The 25,087-nt window shown below is 36.2% G+C and overlaps 4 protein-coding genes across 4 annotated transcripts; 3 read left to right on the top strand and 1 right to left on the bottom strand.

The window, feature by feature from the left end:
* Positions 1–127: 127 nt before the first annotated feature.
* On the bottom strand, positions 128–5,037 carry LOC128177616 (Krueppel-like factor 9). The gene is made up of 4 exons (XM_052844405.1): positions 4,844–5,037; positions 4,125–4,710; positions 3,614–3,703; positions 128–3,021 (listed from the first exon to the last, which is right to left on the bottom strand). The coding sequence occupies exons 1-4, from the start codon at positions 4,952–4,954 to the stop codon at positions 2,843–2,845; spliced, it is 966 nt and encodes a 321-aa protein (XP_052700365.1). The 5' UTR covers positions 4,955–5,037; the 3' UTR covers positions 128–2,842.
* Positions 5,038–6,800: 1,763 nt separating this feature from the next.
* On the top strand, positions 6,801–11,339 carry LOC128177875 (protein C1orf43 homolog). Its single transcript, XM_052844773.1, has 7 exons — positions 6,801–7,143; positions 7,277–7,369; positions 8,944–9,037; positions 9,214–9,267; positions 9,515–9,678; positions 9,945–10,003; positions 10,266–11,339. The coding sequence occupies exons 1-7, from the start codon at positions 7,081–7,083 to the stop codon at positions 10,564–10,566; spliced, it is 828 nt and encodes a 275-aa protein (XP_052700733.1). The 5' UTR covers positions 6,801–7,080; the 3' UTR covers positions 10,567–11,339.
* Positions 11,340–11,534: 195 nt separating this feature from the next.
* LOC128177876 (peptidyl-prolyl cis-trans isomerase B-like) lies at positions 11,535–14,299 on the top strand. The gene is made up of 5 exons (XM_052844774.1): positions 11,535–12,030; positions 12,230–12,346; positions 12,502–12,607; positions 12,734–12,921; positions 13,838–14,299. The coding sequence occupies exons 1-5, from the start codon at positions 11,926–11,928 to the stop codon at positions 13,970–13,972; spliced, it is 651 nt and encodes a 216-aa protein (XP_052700734.1). The 5' UTR covers positions 11,535–11,925; the 3' UTR covers positions 13,973–14,299.
* A 3,204-nt stretch (positions 14,300–17,503) lies between these two features.
* LOC128175088 (uncharacterized) lies at positions 17,504–24,700 on the top strand. Its single transcript, XM_052840499.1, has 3 exons — positions 17,504–18,490; positions 18,781–21,017; positions 21,298–24,700. Exons 1-3 carry the CDS (start codon positions 18,433–18,435, stop codon positions 22,993–22,995), a joined length of 3,993 nt encoding a protein of 1,330 aa, XP_052696459.1. The 5' UTR covers positions 17,504–18,432; the 3' UTR covers positions 22,996–24,700.
* The last annotated feature ends 387 nt before the right edge of the window (positions 24,701–25,087 follow it).

The raw sequence follows: 25,087 nt of genomic DNA, 5'->3' as shown, positions 1-25,087 counted from the left end.
GCATATCTGATAAATGTAGTTAAAAAGAATAGGCCAATAAACAGTTTAAGCTGCAGGATAATTATCATTCCAAGAATTTACATGCCACCTGATCTTTCATATTTTCAGACATAAAATTAAAACAATATGAATGAGACATTATAGTATTTTTATTTGTCACGATTACCATGAACAGGTTTTACAATATATATATAGTTCAACATCAACAAAAATAAAACTATTTACAACTTGAAAACTTGAGATTAAAACTATATCATAGGAGCAACATCAAATCCCTGTATATTTGCTTAATAAAAGGCATTTGTACAAAATATACAGTCAATATTTAGCCTTTCTTTACCTAACTCAAAAATAGTATCCATCTCTATATCGTTTTGTCTAAAAATCATATTATTGTCAATTGGCACCCAATTCACTTGTATATATACATGCTACCTTTAGTTTTTGAGATTATATATCTTTCTTTGGAAGTTCATAATGAAAATATATACAACGTACTACATCAGACCTGCTAAAAAATGGCAGGCCTGTTCGGTGAATACAAATACTGAGAGGCACTCGCTACTAGGTTACTTACACTGTGGGAAATAGATCAGATCTGATTATAAAACTTTTTAAAAATGTCACAAATCACCAAAAACTGATGTACTTACAACAATGGACAGATCTTGATATGGTGTACATGTATAGCATACGGAATATTTAGCACCAATCACACAATGTGTTACATAGAGGTTACAATGACACAATCACAACGTAGCTTATTTTCACCAACCATATCATAAAAAAATCACACAAACATACATAAAATGGAATGACGTTCCTCAAACTGAATGTGGATATATATTTCTATCTACTATGTATGTACAAATGAAGATGGTTATATTCCATACTTGCAAGATTCTTATCATCGTGGATATGATGAATCCACACACACTGGAAAATGAAAGATTTTAAAACATCACAATTACTCTTTCCATGTTGTAGATATCAAGGAGAAAAAAAATCACAGATCAAAGTAACTGACAAACTCGATCATATTAAATGCATGTATATACAAAAAATCCCGGAACCAACAATAACTCTAACAGTTTGTGATGACTTAAACGATTCAATCCTTAATATAACTGTAACAGATTGTTGATGGTAAAATTTTTTTTTACTTCAAACTTTTAACATCAAAATATTGAACACTTTCAATGAATCATGATAATCTTGACTAAAGTAATAATATCATCAAAGGTGAATCTATCTCTTTCAATATATCACAAAATTGCCATAAGAGTAGTTTAAGCACTAATAAAGTTGATATAAATATTTGTAGCAATTTGGATTTCTCTGTAAGTATGATAAGTCTATGTGACACATTAAACATAGGTCATATAAAAATTCAACATTTCATTTAAATATCATTTTAACATCAATGGAATATCAATCAAACAACATAGATGACACAAAGATGAACACAATGCCATATCACCACTGACAGAAACTCTTCAATCTCACAGCCTGACACATGGACAAAAACTGGATCATAGACACAAAATTAGGAACACACAGTCAGACAGACAGACCAGGACTGGAACACACAGACAGTCGTAGATATAGACAAAAAATGGAACACAGTCTGACAGATAAACCCAGGATGGAGAACAAGGTCAGACACACTGACCAAAACTGGAACACACAGTCAGACACATATACCAAGATTGGAACACACAGTCAGACCCATGGACCAAGATTGGAACACACAGACAGTCAGTCACAAATACAAACACTGGAACACACAGTCAGACCCATTGAACAAGACTGGATCTCATAACCACACACACTCACAGAAACATGGATGAGGCACCCAGTCTCTCTCTCCCAAACAACCAGATTGTACACGTTCTTGGCAAGATTTCTGCCAAAACAAAAATTTCAAAACAAAAATAGGGATATCCATGTAGCAAATTTATCAGTGTGTAAGACAGGGCTCTAAAAGACATTCACCAGATGTTCACTGTAATGTCTGACAACAATTGTTTTAAAAACAAACCAAAGTTTAGATTAAGGAAATTAAGTAGCCAATGAACACTCCCCAGTAACATGGAAGGAAAGCAATGTAGCTGGACAAAATTATTCAAACTGAGAATCAGCAGGGAATTCCTAATAGGGTATAACTGGCCATCAGAATGACCTCAAATTCTAAAAATATCACACAAAACAAACACATAGAGGGTATACAGGATATTTCAAAAATTCATATACACAATAAACAATCAAATACTCGTATTACTTCTATTGCAATTGCCAAATATGTCACAACACTAAACTAAAAGGTACAGTCATATATCATACGTAAAAAAATACTTATACTAAATACCTAACATACCTTTGACACAAATCCAAGTAAATTGAAAACTACTAAATTTGGAGACAATGGACAATTGACCAGAATCCGTATGTTCCAGCAATGATGCTCGACTTTTTGGTTGTTTTTTAACAAAAAAAACAAAATTAGTGCGCATGAGTACTCGCTGATACACATTTTATTAAACCATTGCCTATGATGTGCAGTCATATTTCTTTCACCAGAACTGAGATCAAACTTGCTTTTAGAATGAGTGTAAAATACATCGCTGTAGACCAGTCACAGGGATTAGATGATATGTCTGATCTGTGTGTCATTACTACTCAGTATACTTTAATCATTCATACCCTCATGTAAACTTTAAATGAGAGATTGAAAAAAATCAAGTACAGTTACATATCTATATAATAAGCAAGCATAAATCTACATATGCATGCTTGTATACACATCATTTCGCTCTTTCAACCATCTTCCTCCGATTGGTGTTTATCTCTCTCGGTCCGTTTCTGTACTGTTGTCTGGCAGGGGACTGGAACTGCTCTTCTTCAACCTTGACCTCTGAAGCACGGTGGGGTCAAACTCGGGGTGGCGGCGGGCGTGCTTATTTAGGTGGTCACTCCGCATGAACCGCTTGTCACAGTAAGGGCAGCAGAAGCGCTTCTCTCCTGCAATCAAAAAGTACACACATTTACTACACTCATTCAATCAGGTAATTAATATCGCAAAAATTTGATATAGATTTTTAACCTTTTTTGTCCTCAAAGATTCAACCACATACATGTTATTTAAACACAGAGGACCTGAGTACAATTGCATAAAACCCAGTCTAGAAAGATATACAGGTATACCTTTTCCCTTCCCATTACATAATTTGTTTGTTTTTTCCTCTTCTTGTTACATAATTTGTATTTCTTTTAAAATTATTTTTGGCAGGATGACATGCTGAGACTAGTGCAGCTGATTATAGTCTGCAGAAATCCAAGTTAAAGGTCAAGGTCATTTGCAATATGGCATCCATATTCTTAACTCACTCTGATTTCATTACCGGTACTGTTATATTTGATATACATGTATTTACCAACATCTATAGACCATACGTATATGTTACATAAAATAAAATGATGATTCAAGCTGATGCTGCTGCTTTTTTCACATAAATGCATCTTGGAAAATGGGGCTGTGTATATATTCATGCTTTCTTGTTGCTGTAAACAATTGGTACCTATGTGTGTATATATAATATTACATGTTAGTTACCTGTGTGTGTCCGTAAGTGTCTTGCCAATTCATCTGACCTGGCAAATCTCTTATCACAGCCAGACCAGGTACAAGGGAATGGACGCTCTCCTGAAATAGGTCAAAACAGTCAGGGTCAATGTGTCAACAAATCAACTCACTAATTAATGGGTAATTAATTTATACGTCAATGAACAATGATCAACTAAATTATGAAATCAATTAAAGGTTGGCATGAGTAATTTTAACAGTAGGACAGAAATTAAACTTCATTGAATTGTATTCATATTGTAATTTACATAGGTGTAAATATAGATTTATGTTTCACAAGCATGATGAAATACCCAAAAAGGACAGACTGGCTGATTTCATTAAGTCTGAACCAAAAATCACAAATATATCAATATAAAAGCTTATACCTGAGTATGCAATTTACATGAATAAAAACTTGCCCAGATTTCACAAATTCAGCACCAACATGCACAATTCCTACCCCCCCCCCCCCCATTTGTGTTGATGTGTATCAGTTTACCTGTATGTGTACGCAGATGTGCCTTTAGGTGTGAGCTTTTGCCGTACATTTTGGCACATCCCTTGTAATAGCACTGGTGAAGCTTCTTCTTTGGATTACACACAGAGCTGTCATCGTCGTCAGATCCTTCAGCTACCGAAGTGGGCGGGGTCGCTTTTGCGCGCTTTCGTTTCTTGTCTTTTGTGGATTTTTCAATGAAACTTTCGTCATTTTGTAAAGATCTTAAATGAACCCTCTTCATTTCCCCACTGAAATAATCATGGTCTATGTGTTCTCGTCTGAATTTCCCCAAGTCAGTCAGAATGCTTGCAAGATTGAACAAAGAATCCTTCTTGTCTGTGTTGGAAACGTCTGCCATATTTACATCATCAGCTGTTCGATTTGGCTTATTTGAAGCGACAACAACATTTGACATCAACATGAGTCCTTCTGCCGCTAAACTAGTCTCGTAGTCAATGTCTGATTGATCTTGGTAAGTCATGATCATAATCCAAGAGTCTGTTGACAAACAACGTGCTTTTCTTTGTCTTGACCTCGTTCTGTGAGAATTCCGACTGACAATATTACACAAGTGTTTCGCCCTGGTCTGAAATTAAGAGATTCACCTTAAATTCCCAATCAGATTTCATTGATATTACAAACATTTGTAACACAAATTGTCACCAGATTCTTCAATGTGTTTGATTGTCGTTTGGTAACGTAAATAAACCATTACTTACCTCAAATGGTTGAACCGCGTGCTGTGGGCGTGCCCGTTGTATACAAGGAAGTGACGTATGAATGAAATACAATGACTGATTCCGCGAAAATTCAAACGTAATCTCCTGCATAAAAATGTCGCATTCAAATATGTACACACAATATATATATTTTTTTATGAACACGTGCTGTCTAATAACATAATTTTATAAATACATATATACACGTAACGTTATGGTACATAGTGTGAGTAAGATTGGTATATATGAGTCTTTCTTACAATAAAAAAATGTTTAAAGTTTTATATATTCTACAATAAAATTTGCATATTTGAATATTTATCTTCATTGGGTAACGTTATATCACATAAAACTCTAAGTTATAACATTGAATTAGAGGAGCATTATAGGAACACAATTAGTGAACAATTAAAAAACATTTCTCATTCAGAATCTGGAAAATTAACTCAGTTTACTTAGTGATATGATAAATTTGAATTAAGTAAAAAAATATGAATTACAAAACTACCAAAAATTACCATTGAAGAAATCTAAAAAAAAAAAAAAACCTTAGAAAATTAAGATTTAGTGCTAATTCACCAATATTGAGATGGGGAGATACTCAAGACCGATCTTTCTGTAATAAAAATGTATACCCTCTATCTATAGAAGGTATACTGTCATGTTGTAAATTTTGAATTTACTGGGTGGGTGTAAATACAAAATTTTGTATTTACACCCACCCAGTAAATTCAAAATTTACAACATGACAATACAATGTTTATATATACTAGTATATAATTATATATTATTACGAGAGAAATATATAAGGTCAGGTGCCTTTGTATCAACCCTCCAAATATTAATTGCTTGAAGAGTATGTAACTTCCTGAAAAAAAAGTGTTTTGATATTATAGAAGAAAATCTTCAACATAATTGATAAGCTTACTCGGTGCTACTGGGGTGATTTTATGTATGTTTTATGCATGTTAAGTGTTTGTTATATCCATTACTATATGCCAATATACATGTATGATAATGTTGTCAATAAATTAAATTAAAAATTGAATTGGGGGGGGGGGGGGGGGCTAGCGCAAGGGATCCAATAAACTACATTAATTTTGTTGCTTATTTTCGGTAACTTAACTATGTAAATGTAGCCGGGTTCTTTAATTTTTCAAGGGAGTTCATATGATGCCTCGACTCGGGCCTGTGAGTTGATGAACACGGTGACATATCTCCACTGACTGAAACTCTTCCATTTCACAGTCTTACACATGGACAAAGACTGGATCATTGTCAGACCAACGCTTGAGCTCATGCAAAGTCAGACGCATGTAAATCAAGTATCAGTTTTTTCAAAAGAAAAAAAAATAAACCTTTCATATACATTGTATAACAACTTCCCAAGATTTAAAAATGAAAATTTAACAATCTTTTATCATAAGTTCTCGACTGAAGGTAAATGTAATTTTCTCATACCATCAAATAAAAAAAGCAGTGGTTTTCAGTCTATATAGACAACACCCCCCTCCCCCCCTAAATTTTCTGAATGCATTAATATATTTTGAATAGAACTATGCTCTTTCTGACATAACTTTTAGTTTATATACATGATGGTGGCATATATATACAGATTTAAACGTAGCCATATATACATATATATATATATATATATATATATATATATATATATATATATATATATGCGCGGATCCAGAAAATTTTTCCAGGGGGGGTCCGAAGGATAAATGTGTTTGCCAGGGGGGGTCCGAGGCATATTTTCGCGATAATTTTACTATGTAAATTTAATAATTTTTCATTTTCCAGGGGGGGTCGGGACCCCCCGACCCCCCCCCCTCTAGATCCGCGCATGATATATATATGTGTGTGTGTGTGTGTGTGTGTGTGTGTGTGTGTGTGTGTGTGTGTGTGTGTGTGTGTTCTCTTGATCTCACAAACCACTAAATAGATCGGGATCGCAATACAGGAGGACTAGAGAAAACTCGAACTGTCAACATCAGGAAAAAGAAACAACAGACGAACGAACAGTCTGAATAGAACAGGCGAACTAAAAGTTAACTGGATGAATAGTTAATATTGCTGCAAGGATAAATTAATTACATTGATTGATATGAACCAAGGCAATGTAATATTTTGCTGTGAAATTAATCATGATAAACAGTTGAACAGTAACTTGTGGACTGTGTGAGGTTGTGAGACAAGGCCGAGAGCACAAGGAAGCCTCACAATACACAATGTCGGTAACGAGGGAGTTGACCATTGTAGGCGTGGTTTTATTCATCGCCGCTGGACTTTTGGTAATTCGATCGTTCAAAGTTTGATTTCCAATAAATTGACACTTTACTATTTGCATGATTTAGCAAGTGTTTAAAGTACAATATATAAGTTATCGAAATATTAAGATTCATTCTTACTTTGCTGTCATTTCAGTTATTTATCATGGCATTTATCGTGGTGAAGCGTCAGATATCAAGGTTTGCTACAAGAGGAGCCCAGAAGTCTATAGGATCAGGTGCTCCAAAGGTAAAACTGCGCTGGGGGGGGGGTTCCACCATAAAGTCTATGGTTAATAGCTGTTATGGGTATCAGGAGAAAACGTACCCAGGAGAAAACGTACCCAGGAGAAAACGTACCCAATTTCTAGGGTACGTTTTCTCCAGGAGAAAATGTACCCGAGTACGTTTTCTCCAAGAGAAAACGTACCCTATGAAAATCATAATTATACTACTTAATAGTTTTTAAATACTATTTTGCATAATAAATGTACAGAAATGTAAGAATTTTATAGATATATGAATTTAATACTTTATAATTTTAAAGGGGTTGGACATATTAAATAATTTTCAAATTCTACTTTAATGCATATTTAAATGCATATATGTATAGAAATATATTTATTTTATGAATGATATCTTTATAATAATTGTAGCAACTTTTATTTTTGTGCGAAATAATGACCTGTCATAAAGTGTTTTCAGTCTACTTCTTCTAATCATCCATATACCGTTAGCCTTACCGATTTGAGTTTCTCTATACGAGATCCCCTGATTTTAATTATAGTGATAATCAATTAAATACTTGAGCAGTTATAATTATGTAATATTATGTAATGCCTCCCCGTGCAGGAGGTAGAAATATTCACCCTCCACACATTATACATGTCAATGGCGTCGGAAGCAAATTGACTGTTCAATGTTACATCTCGTATTAGTTTCCATATATATGAATCAAACAAATATTTAAAAGACTTGGACTTGGTTATATTAAGCAACCTTGTATTATAGATAATTTAAAAAAAAAATGGTGAAAAAAACCCTGCGATATCGACTTCTTGAGATACTCATCATTTAGTTCTTCAAATGAGATTGCAATAAAAACTAATGATTTAACGGTTTCATTAATGGTGGATTAATTGTCGACAAATTAAACTGCTCAGGCCATGTTCGTGTATGATATGTTACAAATTATTGTCTTAATTTAAGTACGTGACCATGGTGACTATGCATTTAAAAACAACAGCAACAAATGATACAAATATTCATGGTATATTTTATTTTCTTTCATTTAAGAATATCTATGAAAACCATTATTTATTATTTTCATAGGGTACGTTTTCTCCAAGAGAAAACGTACCCAATAAATTGGGTATGTTTTCTCCTGGGTACGTTTTCTCCTGGGTACGTTTTCTCCAGCATTCCTGTTATGTTATTATAATAATGATAAAGGATCAGCAATTTGATAAAGTCAAGCTATGGTTAATAGCTATTATTATACTATTAGAGAATTTTAGATATAAAGAGCAATGGTAAAAAAGTTTCAGGGGGATATTTACTTAGTTGGTCACAACCGTCACATGATTAAATCCTGTAAAACCCAAAGGGCTTCTCAGAAGATTTGATTGCATACTGAACAGATGCAGCTCTACAAGTCTAATTTTATAAAGATTTGTAAGATTCAAATATATGCCAAACCATGTTTCATATCAATTTTGAAAGTCTGATGAATCATTAGAACTACCGTAATAAATATTGATCAATTGACATAGTACCCATAAATATTTGTATTCGGCTAACAATGTGTTAATCATTTTTTTTCAGATGTTTAAAAAGCAGATATTGGAAAAGTTAAATCGAGTATCTACTATAAAGTATGAACCCACTTTACTGAACAACAAAGTTATGTCATCTCCAGGTAATCCTTCAATTCATAATAAAGACTTTAAAAAAACTTGAAAACAAGAATACTAGCTGGTATCAAAAATTATTTTTGATAAAAGTTTTTTGATCCATACCAGTACTGGTATATAAATGCGCAATGGTGATCGTAATACCTTTGTTGATCAATTGATCTCCATTTTTGTTCTTTAGATTCGAGTCACTACTTACACAGAATGAAGGCCATGGATGCTTTCTCTATGTTTGGTATGTAACATTGAACCTCAAAACTTACCATGTGTGCCTGGTAAATCAAGAATTTTTTTTTTCAAAAATACTTTGTGTCCTGTCAAATTGATTAGCTCAGTTTTACAAGGCTGTGAAAAAAATAATGTATAACCAGTGTAGATATTAAGAAAAATGTAGAGAAGGAAAATTGTTTGGAGATTGAATAATATTTTATAGCCCAAGAATTATTTTAAATATTGTTCAAATTCATCTTTTTTTGTCATAGATGAAACTATAAAAACAGTAGACAGCAACTATAAGGGTCGACACCCCAACACGAGGGTCAGATGGTACCTGACAGGTCTGAGTAAAACTTACCTGTGTACCTGTCCCCTGGACCTGATCAATGACTTCTGTGATGCCTATGAGCATGCCAGACACAGCCCAGAGGTATCATTTGTTTCATTACACCTCAAAATGTCAGGTTCTGTTTGCATGTGAAATATTATGGTAGAGAAAAAAGATCTATTTTTTGAAATTTTGTTTCTTCTTGGTACATACTTTCAAATTGCAATCTGTATGAATTTATCCATAGGTAACAGGAATAAATATTTCCTGGTAGTTTACATGTACCGTATATATTTTCTGCAACAAATTTTGGTTTTTAAATGGAAAAAAGCATTGTATCAAACTGTTCATATCAATTATATTTCTAGATGTTTGGAGAAAATGAATACAACAATTACATGAAACTTTTGACTCGGCTTTTAGATAGGTAAGGTAACAAATTAAAAATATCTACATACCGATATGTATTCTTACTAAGTAGATTACTGCATATAGATACAGTATGTCAACGTTATATATTGAATATTTCCTATATGGTGTATAAGACTGGTTCGTTTGTGACATTCAGCTTCTAACATTGTTTTTGTAATCAAATTAAAGTAGTATTATTAAAATTTGGAATAATTTTACAAGTAATGTATACCTGTTTAAATCATACACATTTACAATGTATTTGGGATTATTTACAGTCTGAAGAAAGGATTTGAAATGAAATCACCTCAGATTCCTGCAGAGATTTCTGCTCTTGATTCAAAAGTATCAATTGACAAAAAACAAAGAATAAAGATGGAGGTGCTCCAAAAGACCAACCGACTGTACCAGACCTCAGAGGATCTGAGACTCCGGACTCGGAGCGGGAGTAGTGGGCACTCCAGTCTCCTGGACAGCGGCCGGTCCAGTCAGCCGAGCAGTGAGCAGACAGAACGGGAATCTCCGGAGAGGATCGCGATGGTGGAACTCAGTACCAACGACAAGGAGAACCTGGTCTGAGTGGAGTCATGGTCTGAGTTTACTCATGGTCTGAGTGTACTCATTGGTCTGAGTGGACTCAGTCAAGTCAGGAAATGAAGGATGGGACAACTGTGCAATCTTACTATCAACTGTGTTTGGATACAATCTCACTATCCATTGAATGAGCAAAGAACGAACTTTATGAATAAATATTATTACCATCCATTGTGTGATTGATTATACAATAGAGCTATTCACTGGATGGGAATGCAATCTAGCTATTCACTGTATGGATAAACAGTCTAGCTATTCTTTGTATAGATAAACAATCTAACAATGGAATAATAATTGAACTTTCCACTGTATGGATAAACAATCTAACTATGGATAAACAGTCTATCTATCCATTGTATGGATAAGCAATCTTACTATTTACTGTATTTACTGTATTTATTATAAACAATCTATTTACTGTACGGATTAACAATTTAATTATTTACTGTATGGATAAACATTCATTCAAGGGACATACAGTTTGCTAAAATGCCAAACAACTGGCTCTGAAAAGAACTCATACATGTACTGTAAACATATTTTTGTGTCAAGATTATAGACCGATATACAGAGCTTCAAACGTAAGACACTTGTATATTGTAAGAGCAGGAAAAGTTTATTTTTCGCAATGATTATCATGACATTTGTGTTGTTTAATTCATGTGTTGATTCAAAACTGTGAGGTTGAGCAAAAGTAAACGTACATGTACGTATGTTAATGTGAATAAATGAAAAATAACTGTTAACACTGTACTACATGTAGCTGTTTTGTGTTTTCTCTGCACACTTTAGTGATGTATAATGTTACATTCCCGTTTAGACTACTAGTATAATTGCTCCTTGCATGTTAAAGCAGCACCCCACAGTTTGTATGCATGTTTAAAGTTCTTTTCATTGAAGAAACCCTACACTCGGAGTTGGTGGGTGAGATGAGAGATAACGGTGGGATACCCTCGGCGAGACCCCGCTAGTCACCGGGGTGTCTACCACATGTGCGCTCGGTGTCTGTGTATAAATTATATACAGGCTGATCGAATTACTTAATCAGCCATTAATCTAGATAATATGTGGTTGCGTGGCTTTTGGTGACAAAAGATACATTTTACGCAAATTCGGGAGCAATCAATTTATCAGAATTTAGGAATTACCAAGCACTACACATATATGTTCCAGGGAAGTTTTCTTCGGTTTCTTTGATCCGCCCCCGCTGATTCTCAGACCCTCGTGTATGTGCTGATTGTGCGGCGGTGGTGCTGTAGCTGTGAGTAAGATTGCCACGTGTTCAGCCTGTTTAGCTCCGCGCGAGAGACGGGATCTCAGTCTGACCATCAGAAGGTAGCAGCCATGGCGTGGGAGGGGACTCAGCTCGTGTTGTTGGTGGTCTGTCTGGCGGTGGTGTGTAGTAATGACACCGGCTCAGACAATGTCGGACCTATGGTCACAGACAAGGTAAGACCATTCATCTATTCCTCTACAACGTCATTGATGTTATCACGCGATGGTTGGAATCCCTTAGTTTGTCCAGGGACGTATATACATCCCTGGTTTGTCAAAACAAATCGCGGGGAAAATGTTTTTTGCAGACGTTAATAGACAAACAAGATTTCAAGAGTCGGAGAAATGATAAGATTGCTGATCTGTTTTGTAGGTGTACTTTGACATCAAGATGGGGGATGAGGAGATAGGGCGCATGGTGATTGGTCTGTTCGGTGATGTGGTTCCAAAGACGGTCCTCAACTTTAAGACCCTGGCCGAGGGCACCGTGGTAAGAGGTTCAACATATTGTTTAAATGGCTGCATGGAGATTGTAAACCGATTCCCCCACTTAATGTGGCGGATCATACGATTTCCTCAATACCATAGCATTATATGCATCATGTATATATGTCAGTGTGTACATGTAGATATTGTGCATTGTAGGTACGTGATGGAAAGAGATTAACTTACGAAGGAGTGCGTTTTCATCGAATTATAAGAGATTTCATTGTACAAGGAGGGGACATAACACAGGGAAATGGATATGGAGGTGCAATTGATATATAGACTGCTTTCTTTAATTTTTGAAGGAAACATTATATACCGACCGTATGTTGTACATGTAGCATAATAATCATATAAATGTTAGGTTTAACAATCTCGACGTGTTTTTCAGGCAGAAGTATATTTGAGACAGCGAGGTTCCCGGATGAGAACTTCCACCTGGACCATTACGGGGCTGGCTGGGTCAATATGGCGCATCACGGCAAGGACACCAACTCTTCACAGTTCGCCATATTCGCTGTCCCTGCCCCCTGGTTAGACGGCAAACACGTGGTGTTCGGCAAAGTCTTAGCTGGAATGGTAAGACACACACTCTCTCTCTCTCTCTCTCTCTCTCTCTCTCTCTCTCTCTCTCTCTCTCTCTCTCTCTGTTGTTGTCTCTCTCTACCAGATTATCAGTCACTTAATGCGCTATTCACAAGAGCTGAATAAGATACTTCACATTTTTTGCATTACTTTTAAGAACTTAACCGGAACTTCTTGTACATTGTGATGACATCGTGTCATCAATCACACTGAGAGTGTATTATGAGAGGTCGTGAAACAATTGTGGGTGGGTGTTTCACGACTGGAGGGCGGCTACTGTATATTGGTTAGAGAATAAGCATGACCGAAGTACTTAGTAATTGAACCATGAACCGTTTGACATTTTTAAAAATCTCAAAATATGTAAGGTATACTTTGGTGACTTAATTATTATAATTATAGCATAACCGAGAAACAGTACTGGCTGCGCCTCGTTTTAATACAAAGCATGCGCTACATGAAAAAACAAGGTTACGAATTGGAAATTATATAAATATAAGTATTAAGGAATCATTTTCTAGAAATCACAAGATGATAATTTTGGTCGGAGCGTGGTCAAATCCAATAAAGCCCAAAAATAATCACCTCATAATACTCAATGAATGATTCCTTATTCCTTAATTACAAAGTTCTTGTATAAAATTGCAAAATCTTCGTACTGAAAAGCATACATATCCACAGACATTGCATATCTTGCATGTAGTCAGGACCACGGGTTCTGGAAACTGAATGGTAGTGTATCAAATGAGTGCGATAAAGATTCCAGCAAGAAAGCAGTTGCATCGTTTAATATGATCACGAATGGGACTATTGATTTCATAATTTCAAATTTCGCCATTTCAGCAAAGTGATTTATGCTTTAAAAAATGTTTGATTTTATTCAGTTATTAATAATTTGATTGGTTTAAAGGACATATTCCGTAAGATGGAGAACACTCCCACAGACAGTAACGACCGCCCCCTAACGGAGATAATCGTCGCCAGGTGCGGATCACTCCCTGTAGACAAACCATTCCGGGTGGATTTAAAACCCAGCCCAGAGTGAGCGAGGATTTGTGGAGCCTTATCAGGACATGGGTTCCTGGCGATCAGTAAACGGCGTTAAAGGGAAAGAAGCGGGATTCAGAATATAGTGGGATCTCAAACATGAATGATACATTCGACAGCTGTTACGGAAAAATGTGTCACGTGGAACTTCACCGCTATAAGTTACAATTATTGTTGATGCCCGCAATTAACAGGAAATTCATTTGATAATGTATTGGTGATAATAATTCAAAATTTTTTGAAGTAATATTTTGTAAATTTGTTGTTATCATTTGAATTTTTATGCAAATGTATCATTTGCTGTTAATTAAACGAGGAAAGTAACTGTTGTTGTATATTATTTCTGGGAATGCATCATGTAAACACAGAATCTAGCTGGAGGTTGTTACTGGTCAACAGGTTTTAAAATATTTACACTGCACATTATTTTACTATATGATGCATTTTAAAAATTCTTATGATGTAACAAACTGGTGGTTTCGATACGTGACTAATGCTACGCTGTCCAGTTACACACTAAAGGGGCATGGTCACGATTTTGGTCAAATTCTATTTTTCTGTTTTTATTATTTACAATGCTTTAGGAATGCATGTGTAATGATCAAATGAAATTTGGGTGCCAGTCGTTGAGTTTTAAGCAAGATACAGGGCTCACAATTCTTCGTCATGTAAACAAGGCTCGTGCCCTGTTTTTTAGCTCACCTGAACCGAAGGTTCAAGTGAGCTTTTCTGATCACCCGTTGTCCGTCGTCCGTCCGTCCGTCTGTCTGTCTGTCCGTCCGTCTGTAAACTTTTCACATTTTCAACTTCTTCTCAAAAACCACTGGGCCAAATTTAACCAAATTTGGTACAAAGCATCCTTATGGAAAGGGGGTTATAAATTGTTAAAATAAAGGGCACAGCCCTTTTCAAAAGGGAGATAATTGCGAAACAGTAAGTTTAGGGTGCATGTCTTTAAAAATCTTCTTCTCAAGAACCACAGCACCAGAAATGCCAATATTTACACAAAAGCTTGTATATATAGTGAAGATTCTAAATTGTAAAAATCGTGACCCTCGGACCAAAACTGGGGCCCCAGGCGGGGTTCAAAGTTTAACATAGAAATACATTGGAAAATGTTTAAAAAATCTTCTTCTCAAGAACCACTGCACCAGAAATGCCAATATTTACACAAAAGCTTTCATATATAGTGAAGATTCTAAATTGTAAAAATGGTGACCCTCGGACCAAAACTGGGGCCCCAGGCGGGGTTCAAAGTTTAACATAGAACATATGGAAAATTTTTTAAAAATCTTCTCCTCAAGAACCACTGCACCAGAAATGCCAATATTTACACAAAAGCTTGTATACATAGTGAAGATTCTAAATTGTAAAAATCGTGACTCTCGGACCAAAACTGGGGCCCCAGGCGGGGTTCAAAGTTTAACATAGAACAACATATGGAAAATTTTTTAAAAATCTTCTCCTCAAGAACCACTGCACCAGAAATGCCAATATTTACACAAAAGCTTGTATACATAGTGAAGATTCTAAATTGTAAAAATCGTGACCCTCGGACCAAAACTGGGGCCCCAGGCGGGGTTCAAAGTTTAACATAGAACTACATATGAAAAATGTTTAAAAATTTTCTTCTCAAGAACCACTTCACCAAAAATGCCAATACATACACAAAAGGTTGTATACATAGTGAAGATTGTAAAAATCGTGACCCCCGAACAAAAAGTGGGGCCCCAGTAGGGGTTTAGATTTTAACATATGTAGGAAAATGTTTTAAAATCTTCTTCTCAAGAACTATAGTGCAACTGTTTGGGATATTACTATGCATACATGTACATCCTAAAATAATGTAGATTCAAAAAATTGTAACTCCCGGACAATTGATGGGCACCAAGAGGGGTTCAAAATTCAAACATTTTAAAAAACATAAAGGAAAAGTTTAAAAATTTTCTTCTCAAGAACTACAATATTTTAGTTTGTGGAATTTCTATGCATGCATCCTTTGCTTATGTAGATTCCTAATTGGTAAAATTGTGACCCCCGGACCAATACTGGGGCCCGAAGATGGGGTCAAAATTTATTAAAGAAATATAAAGGTAACATGTTAAAAAATCTTCTTCTCGAGAACTACAATGCTTCAATTTGTGAGATTACTATCATGCATACAACCTTGTATAATGAAGGTTCGACAGTTTTAAAATAGTGACCCCTGGACTAATACTAGAGACCCAAGATGGGTTTAAAGTTAAATGTAGAAGTACCGGTATATATGGAAAATGTTTAAAAATCTTCTTTTCGAGAACTACAATGCATCAATTTGTCAGATAACTACGTCAGCACCCTCAAATAGTGTAGATTCGAAATTATAAAAGCCGTGATCTCAATCTAATACTGGGGCCCCAAGAGGTGTTCAAAGTTTAGCATAGAAATATAGAGGGAAAATGTTGAAAAATCTTTTTCTAGGGAACTATAATGCTTCAGCTTGTGAGATAACTAGGCAAGCATCCTTAAATAATGTAGATTCCAAATAATTAAAACTTTAGCACTGGACTAATACTGTGGCCCCAAGAGGGGTTCAAAGTTTAACATAGAAGGATATATTGAAAATGTTTAAGGGACAGCCAAATAAAAAGGTACCAAGTCAATAGTACCTTTTACGGGGTTCGTTTTAAAATGTTGCATTTTTTCATCTTGGACTTCTTGACTGAATAGAACTGTAGCATTATAGTTCTCGAGAAAAACTTTTTAAAAACTTTTTAAAAAGTTTTTCTCGAGAACTATAATGCTACAGTTTGTGAGATTACTATGCAAGGATCCTCAAATTGTGTAAACTCTAATGTAGTGGAACCAAGAGTTATCTTTCTTGTGTTCTGTACAGTCTGAGAGTTATTCCTCTTGAAGTGGAACTCTGCTATGTTCAGTTTTTCAGGTTGTGTACGTGCGGTCCCACCGCAGTGCTTCACATTTTCATTCCTATGTTACTATTTATGTTGTTCAAGCCAACCATAAACCTTGGACCATAACTGGGTCCTCAGAAAGGGGTTCAATGTTTAAAATAGAAAAAGCGTATGCTACAAAATGTAATGTTACAAGGAACTGCTGTTCAGGTGAGCGATGTGGCCCATGGGCCTCTTGTGTTTACATAGGTTCAATATACCAGTAAAAAATCTTTTTAAAGCTGGTTTGTCTATCTTATTATTCATTTAAAGCATAAATAAACAGTTCCTAACGATTAACACATTTTTTAGGTCTAAAACTGGAATTTTCACTTCAACATTCGAAATGTAAACAAACGCTTTGTTTACATAGCGAAGAATTGTAAGCTCTGTAACTCGCTTATAACTCATCAAATGACACTCAAATTTTGGTTGCCTATTTAAAATGCCCTACTAAAGCATTGTAAACATCAAATTCGAAAAAAATAATTTTTGACCAAAATCGTGACCATGCCCCTTTAATACACGAATTGTGAAAGAAAAAATAATAAAGCTTAGGTATTTTATTGTTTATTTCAAAAGAACGTTTTCGGACTTCCAAACAATTGTAAACAAACCATTTTTAGCACGGCTCTTGAACTAGCGAATATCCGGTATGTTTTGTATACATTGTACCTGTATCAAAATATGACCGGCAAAATGTACTTCCTTCCGGGGCCTGCAGTAGGGGGACTGTTTGCTATGACCGGTGTGTAGTGTCCGAATGTCATTAATTTAATCATCCATGTTTATAGAACATGGATAGGGAATTCTGTTAAAGAAAGGGCCAACTTATAAAACATGATCGAAATCAGTCAAAATTCTACGGCTAAGGATGTAAAACGGACGAGAATGTGTTTTTATAGAACAAATAGTATTTATCAAATAGCTGATCATGAGTTTTCATTCTAATAAAATAAAAACCGACAATACGTAAACATTCTTGATCTCAAATCATATAAATTTTGCGAAATTAAAACATTTATTGTTAAATATTAATTTCTATTACATTTGTGAACACTGTTAACAGATCGATACATTATTTAAATATGCCACATTATACTATGTACTCATAATTCAACCATCTCACTGACCAAGGTCACTAGTACTGTTGTACCAAACCAGCCCAACAAACTCCAATTACAAAAGGGGTTGTGCAGCCACCCATTTTACCCAAAAAAAAGTGAAATCTTGAAGTAATCTGCCGTATAGGGCATAAAATATTAAAACAAAGAACACGGTTATTTACATACACTTTTAGACCAATAATTGACACACAGTAATCAGGTCGGGTCCTGTGTTTTCCTGCAATAATGTCATTGCAAATTAATCACTTTCGCAAATTACTTTGGGAGAATGATTTCACGTGAAATTAATCCGTGCGACCGTTTAGAAATTTATGAGGTCCCGAGGAGACCTTCGTTTACCATCGCTCGCATCACTGCCGCTCATCTTGTGTGAATAATCCGGGACCGAGTGTCAGTTAATGGACCAGCTCCTGGAAATCTCATCACTCGGTGGTAAACTGGAACTGTCAACTAGAGGTAGGTAACGTTTTAAAAAGATATCTTGCCTTTACTCTCGATTGTGTGCTTTTATCTCGATTTTGCCTTTTAACTTATCATTGAGTGAATATTGCAAGAAGGCAATCAAACTATTATCATTATTTTTCTTGATAAGTCAATCCATAAAAAAGCGCATCAATTTTAACTTCGTTCGTTTTAATACCAAACAAAAGTCTGGTTGTGAAACTACATAAAAGTAATTGGCCGAATTATGCAGATTATGAATGAATTCATATGCCTTAATTACAAATCTAAAATTGATTTCATAGCCTGCAGAGAAATGCAACATTGGAAAAGGTATGCCATGTCCTTTGCTGTGGTCATGGTTGCTGTAGCTCACCTGGTGGGGGCTCAAGTCAATCTGACCGAGTTAATGACGAGCTACCTGAGTGCCTGTGGCCTGGGCTATTCGTGTTCTGATTGGTCACCCTCTCACCGCCTGCCACACACAAAGACACTCAAGAAGTCCCTACTGTGTCCCGAGTGCTCGTGTGATGACACTTGCTTCGAGCAAAGAAACTGCTGTCCGGACAAGTTATTTGCGAGAACATATACAAGATACAGATCCGCTGTTGTAAATTTTCCTCAGAGACTCCGACGGAATTATATAGAACCTGAAGAGTATGCTGTTGTTGATTACTGTCCCCCACAAAACAGGACGTCATACAGCCGCGAATGTGAAATAGAGGGAACTCCCTTTTACAAATTGACCAACCCCCCTGTGACCTCTTTGATCACAAACGTATCATATTTGAATCGCCAATGTGCTTTTTGTCACGGCGAATCGGAGAAAAACCTCATTGATTGGAATTTAAGTGTTGACGACGATTGCATGAGAAGAAGGACCATTTTTTATCTGTCTTCTTATGAGGAGGTCATGGCCTACGCACAAATGTGGAAATGCGGTTTAGTTTACTCTCCCCGAGACACGATGCCCGTCCGCCGAAAGTCGCTGTTAACTCCGCAGTACCGAACTCGCTGTAACGTCACAGGCACGTGGTTGGAATCCATTGATGAAATTCAGATGGCCTGTGAATCGTCATACGATCTTCGTTATAGGTATTACACCAACATATTCTGTGCCATGTGTAACCCGATTGGTACAGGCGAGGGTCGCGTGATCGACACGTGCAATGTGACGGGAGAATGGCGCGAGTACGACGAATCCCTGGTCTTAGCTTGTGAAAAAAACCCTGCTCTTCAGATGACCCACCCTTACAAAAATGTTTTCTGTCTTTTTTGCAACAGTAGAGCAAGCTTTAGTTCAGGCCCAAGAAAAAGAGAGTATTTCTATAATGACGTTAGATTAGAATTTGATGAATACATCTCAAACACGAAGAAGTATATGTACATTTTCCGTCAAATTGTATTCCATAACGAATCCCTTCAGGAAGAAATTCAGATGTACACGGAATTGAATCGTACCACAGAGAGGTACGAACACGGCGTGATGACGATCAAAGACGCGCAAATCAACATCACCTATCTATTACTGAAACAGTTATCTCTGTATCCTGTCCCTATCTGCGACAAAACGCTGTTACCCGCCATCGCTAGAAACTACACCGCGAGCGACAGTCTCTGTAATCCTCAGTGCATGATGGAGGACCCTTGCCAGTGCGGTCTCGATGTCGCACTTTCTTTGCCAATCACATGCATACAGGACCGTTTCATTCCCAACGGAAAACCAAAACTGGTGAGAGTTTTCAATGCCTGTTCACGCATGGACGACCGTTTTGACGGTTCCTTGCATTTTGCCGCCATTCGGTACTTGTGTGAAAACAGCGTTAGTCGCCATGATATCCTTCCGGTGTCTGAGGATGATTTGTCCTTCCGCAATATATACTGCTTTTTGTGTAACAGCCAGTTTGAAATCATCGATGATAAGCCCCAGATCCCATCGTCTTACAGCGTCCATGGAGTGAGCGTTGAATGCTCCCACGAATTAAATATCTTTTACTCCGCAAGTTTCACAGACATCATCTCGACGGCTATGTCTTCTAGCCAATGTAACATATGGTTAAACACTGCCAATTCTTTCGAGTGCGAAATACTGCCGTCCATGTTCCCCGATAAATGCAATGTCACAAGGTATCTGGAGATTAATGACCCCGACGTCCAGTGGGCGTGCGAGGATTCCCATTACAGCAAATTTGTCAGCACCCGATACTGTGAACAGTGCAATCCACAGGCGCCTTACACAGAGGACAGACCAATTGAGACCTGTGACAACCAAAGTACTCATTATGACCAATCCTATAAAGAAGCATGTGAGCTATTCCCTGATGCTGTTTTCAGCCTTCTTCCTCCAACAGAAACCAGGTACAAAAACAGGTTTTGTAGGTTTTGCAACCCACCGTGTGTTGATGCTGGCTGTACGGTCCCGCCGAGCCGTCGGAACGGTGACTGCAGATCAAACCCAGGATCGAGTGCTGTGCGGCCGCCCCTTTTGAATATGTTATTCAGATTTAACGGCGTATCTACAGAATTAAATGTAAATGGAGATGTATGTATAATTTTTCAGTATGTTTCCTTTCCATAATGTAAATTTGAGATATCCAACTAATGTTTGGGTTAGGCGAGCTCTGATAAACTATTATGTCTTAATCACCATGTTGCTCTGGTTTATGGCAATCATCAATGAAAATAATGTGATTAAAATGAAATTCAAATTGGGTAACTCTTTAAAAACATAACAGCAAAACTAGTTTTTCTATGTTACTTGAATCTGTTTCTACCTAGTTTCAAATCGTTCTGCATAATGTTTCATATTCATTTCTTTACAGAATAATCCAACCCACTACTACGTCTGCTATCCCGGGAAGATCCTTGTAGGTGGACATTGTTCAGCGCTGTTCAATATCGACGTGTCAACAAAATACACCCTTAATTTTGAAGTTGATGTCACAATCGAACAGTCTGGAAGCGAGGACGAGTTCGACGTTACGTCAAGGCTTAACTCCGTCTTAACAGAAATTCAACATCGGCTGTTCTTTCTATTTCCAAACACGTTAATGGATCGCTTTATTTTCCCAATCCAGAAATCCTCGGTAGTGAAGGAATCTAACAGAACCACACAGCTGACTGCTTTGGTATATGTCCAAACAGAGGCGAAGGGTTCTGTCAACCGTCCCCTGGTTGAAGACGCCTTGTACCATTTCCCATCCACATTCCATTTTATAATGGAGGAAAGGTCGGTCAGCATGAGACCGGGAATGTTCCCCGTATCATCGTCGTCCACTTTGACTGCACGTGGTACGCACCACGTGGCACCACTATCCGGTTCTGACAATACGTTTGTTCCATCCACCGCCGCCTACATCGACTACTTAGTCTCTCTGAACGCCTCCTTTCTTCAAACGCCGCTAACAAACGTCTTTATTGGCCCATTGTTGTTTTGTAAACAGCGTGTGTACAACAGAAGTGATTTCCATGTTGATTATAAACATTTTGAACTGATTTTGAAATCGTCCCATCGACGCTTTCCGATGGGAGAATTTGTCGTTGCTCTGAATGGATCCATTCAAATCTGCGAACAGAACGAACCCCTCCTTCAGTCTCCAGAAGACAATATTCCTCTTCGAATATTCACTTTGACATGCACGGGTGTAAGTCTTTTATGTTTGCTAGTTACATTTGTGACATATTGCATGTTCAAGACATTGCGCACTATACCTGGCTTGAACCTCATGAGCTTGGTGTTTTCTCTTTTCTTTGCACAGCTTTTGTTCGTCTTTTCCGATAACCAAGGCGATGACATTTGGTGTCCAGTTGTTGGCATTCTTTTGCACTATTTCTGGTTGTGTACATGTTTCTGCCTGCTAATTTGCTGTTTTCACATGTACAGAGTTTTTAACAGCCGGGATCTTGTACGATCTGAAATCCACTTCACATCCCGAACATTCTACAGGTACTTTCTGTTTTCTTACCTGGTTCCTTTGGTCGTTGTTGGAACAAACATCGGAGTGATGGTCGGCGTTAGTGGAATGCTTGGATACGGCGAACGGATATGTTTTGTGGAAAATGTCATTTCCAATATTATTTTGTTTATCGCGCCTATTATAATCACCTGCTGTCTCAATTGTTTCTTTTTCCTTAAGACTATTCGAGGAATATCCTCTTCGAGTAAATTGAGAGATGATAAAGTAGCGGAAGTTAAAACCTTTGTGAAGCTGTTCTCCATTACTGGTTTGGTCTGGACTGTACAGATGGTGAACGCCTTCGTTGGATGGCCGGTCTTGTCTTGGGTCTCCACGGCTCTCGTCTGCCTCCAAGGTTGTTTCATTTTCTTTAGTTTCTGTTTTTCAAGATCGATAATACGGATATGGAAAGAAAGCAGCCTGTCTCAGATATCCAAGACCAATTCGCTTACCACGACGGATACCAGGGAACCAAAGAACCCTGTCCCTGATGACTTTAGAAAAGACGGACCAAGGTCAGGGGGAAATCAGGCGGAGAAATATGTACCGATTGAAAATACATAATCTTGTTTTGTTTTTGTGCTCTTTAAATATTTTTACAAGTATATGTGCTGAAGTCTTTGCAAAAAAAAAAATACAGTTTCTACATGTATTTACATATTTTCGATTGAATCTCTTTATAATAATTAAAAATTATGAAAAATAAATATTTGGTTTCTGTGGGGAAATATTGTAATGGTATCACTACTGGTGCAGAAGCATACAATGTCTTTCTACAAATTTCATTTACTAATTCATTTATATGAGTGAAAACAGAAATCAAATATTAATTTATGTCCTACACACTACACTGAAATTTATTTGAAATACTGTCATAATTTGTGTTACTTTCATTTTACTATGACAACAGTCAATATGTATATTTATTTTGCTGTAATCAATTTCTGACCTCGGGGAAATGACTTCTGAATTATTTAAAGTAATCCATTAACGGATGCTGATCTCTGTCACAAAGAATGGTGGGGAGGACACGTCCGAGGCCCTGTTATAGAGGTATAATAGCTAGCATAGCATTCTTGTGGAAAAATCACATCAAAATTACTTAGACTTAGCTCATATGATTTTGCGGCTGTGCGTACTTTTGACATATCAAATGGATTATAATGGTCAATAGTAGGTAATCAAACTCAATATAAACATTCAGGATTAACAATAATATATTCTAGAGTTTAAAATTGTTGTCAATGCAGTATGAAAATATCGAATATTGTAAGCTATATGCGCAGTATAACGCCCTTTTGCGATGCTATTCAGCAGACACGGTATACGCAGACATGTATTAGTATCAAATCGATATACGTACAAGACCGACCGGGCTTTCCCATGGGGCGCATTTTGGACTCCTGTTGTTTTTCTAATATCTGGACAGATCAGTGCACTACAATATTTACTGTTAAGTGGATTTCTGCTGTCATCTAACAAAGGTTACAGGACCAGTTTATTCAGAAATGGGCTAGTGATGTAAAATATATAATTCATCAAAAAGTTAAATATATATACAATACTTTGGATTTGAAAAGTAGTTAAGCATTCTTACCAAAAAAATTTGGAAACCACTTATTAAATTCAGAGAGACAAATCACCGTTTACCGATTGAAACTGGTAGAGGATTCCTAAAAATGACAGGAATTGTGCACTCAGTAGTACTAGTAAATTAGCGGACGAATTTCACTTTATTCTCGAGTGCAAATCCCTTTCAACTTTACGAAAAAAAAATTCAAACTACCAGGTTTTGTCACATAAAAATATTTTAAAAAATAAGGAATTTTTTTTGGAAAATTCAAGAACAAGTGTACCGTTCATCCAAAAATTATTTTAGTATTAGTTATTATATTTCATAAATCAAATACCAAACTCAGTGTTAATTTAATTTAAGAAGTATTTTATTCAAGTATATAGATACATTGAAATGGATTGAACAGCAGGCATAATGCCTATTTATGTTCTCTCCTGTAGTCAAGGTAAAATATAAGATATATATATATAGCAACTGAATTTTGTATAATAGATTAATATTATAAATAGCATTGGAAGTAGGTACAGTGCAAAAAAACCAACAAAACAAATAGCTTATGATAGGAAAATGAAAATAGAAAAATACTGGTTAATTGCTAAGGTTGAAAATAGAAAAAAATATATGTAGTGTAGAGAAAAAATGAGAAAGAAAAGAAAAAACATGTAATAATAACAAAACAAAAATTGATAATAGAGTAGAAAAAAATGGAAACTTTGGGGGAAAGGGGGATGGGGGGAGGGGGAGAACAAATAAGCAATAAAAAAAGAAAGGAAGGGAGTGTAAGGAAAGTTAGTGTTACCCATTTTGATACATTTTTTATACAATGTGTACATTTTTACCTAACTTACTTAAATCTGAAAATGAATTTTATCAAATAATAGTAAGTTGTTTTGAAATGTTAGTTTATCGCTTCCAAAAAGTAGATTCTTAATTGTGATTGGTATGGAATTGTCGTTCATATAATCAAATAGAGATTTTCTTTGGGAGGCATATAATGGACAGTGTAAGAAGTAATGTTTAGAGTCTTCCACTTCCAGAAAGCACTTCTGACATAGTGGAGAGGCAATAAGGTGATATGAG

This window comes from Crassostrea angulata, chromosome 3, assembly GCF_025612915.1.
Source record: "Crassostrea angulata isolate pt1a10 chromosome 3, ASM2561291v2, whole genome shotgun sequence".
NCBI lineage: Eukaryota > Metazoa > Mollusca > Bivalvia > Ostreida > Ostreidae > Magallana > Magallana angulata.
This window is presented reverse-complemented; position numbering and strand designations above follow the sequence as displayed.

Bases quoted from the DNA above. Each gene is read 5' to 3' on its own strand.
- LOC128177616 (XM_052844405.1), bottom strand. From the start codon at position 4,954: ATGCAGGAGATTACGTTTGAATTTTCGCGGAATCAGTCATTGTATTTC. The intron at 3,704-4,124 runs GTAAACTGATAC...GACCTATTTCAG, and splicing joins ACATCTGCGTACACATACAG to GAGAGCGTCCATTCCCTTGT. The intron at 3,022-3,613 runs GTAACTAACATG...TTTTGATTGCAG, and splicing joins ACACTTACGGACACACACAG to GAGAGAAGCGCTTCTGCTGC.
- LOC128177875 (XM_052844773.1), top strand. From the start codon at position 7,081: ATGTCGGTAACGAGGGAGTTGACCATTGTAGGCGTGGTTTTATTCATC. The intron at 7,144-7,276 runs GTAATTCGATCG...CTGTCATTTCAG, and splicing joins TCATCGCCGCTGGACTTTTG to TTATTTATCATGGCATTTAT. The intron at 7,370-8,943 runs GTAAAACTGCGC...ATTTTTTTTCAG, and splicing joins TAGGATCAGGTGCTCCAAAG to ATGTTTAAAAAGCAGATATT.
- LOC128177876 (XM_052844774.1), top strand. From the start codon at position 11,926: ATGGCGTGGGAGGGGACTCAGCTCGTGTTGTTGGTGGTCTGTCTGGCG. The intron at 12,347-12,501 runs GTAAGAGGTTCA...TGTGCATTGTAG, and splicing joins CCCTGGCCGAGGGCACCGTG to GTACGTGATGGAAAGAGATT. The intron at 12,922-13,837 runs GTAAGACACACA...ATTGGTTTAAAG, and splicing joins GCAAAGTCTTAGCTGGAATG to GACATATTCCGTAAGATGGA.
- LOC128175088 (XM_052840499.1), top strand. From the start codon at position 18,433: ATGGACCAGCTCCTGGAAATCTCATCACTCGGTGGTAAACTGGAACTG. The intron at 18,491-18,780 runs GTAGGTAACGTT...TTGATTTCATAG, and splicing joins ACTGGAACTGTCAACTAGAG to CCTGCAGAGAAATGCAACAT. The intron at 21,018-21,297 runs GTATGTATAATT...ATTTCTTTACAG, and splicing joins AATTAAATGTAAATGGAGAT to AATAATCCAACCCACTACTA.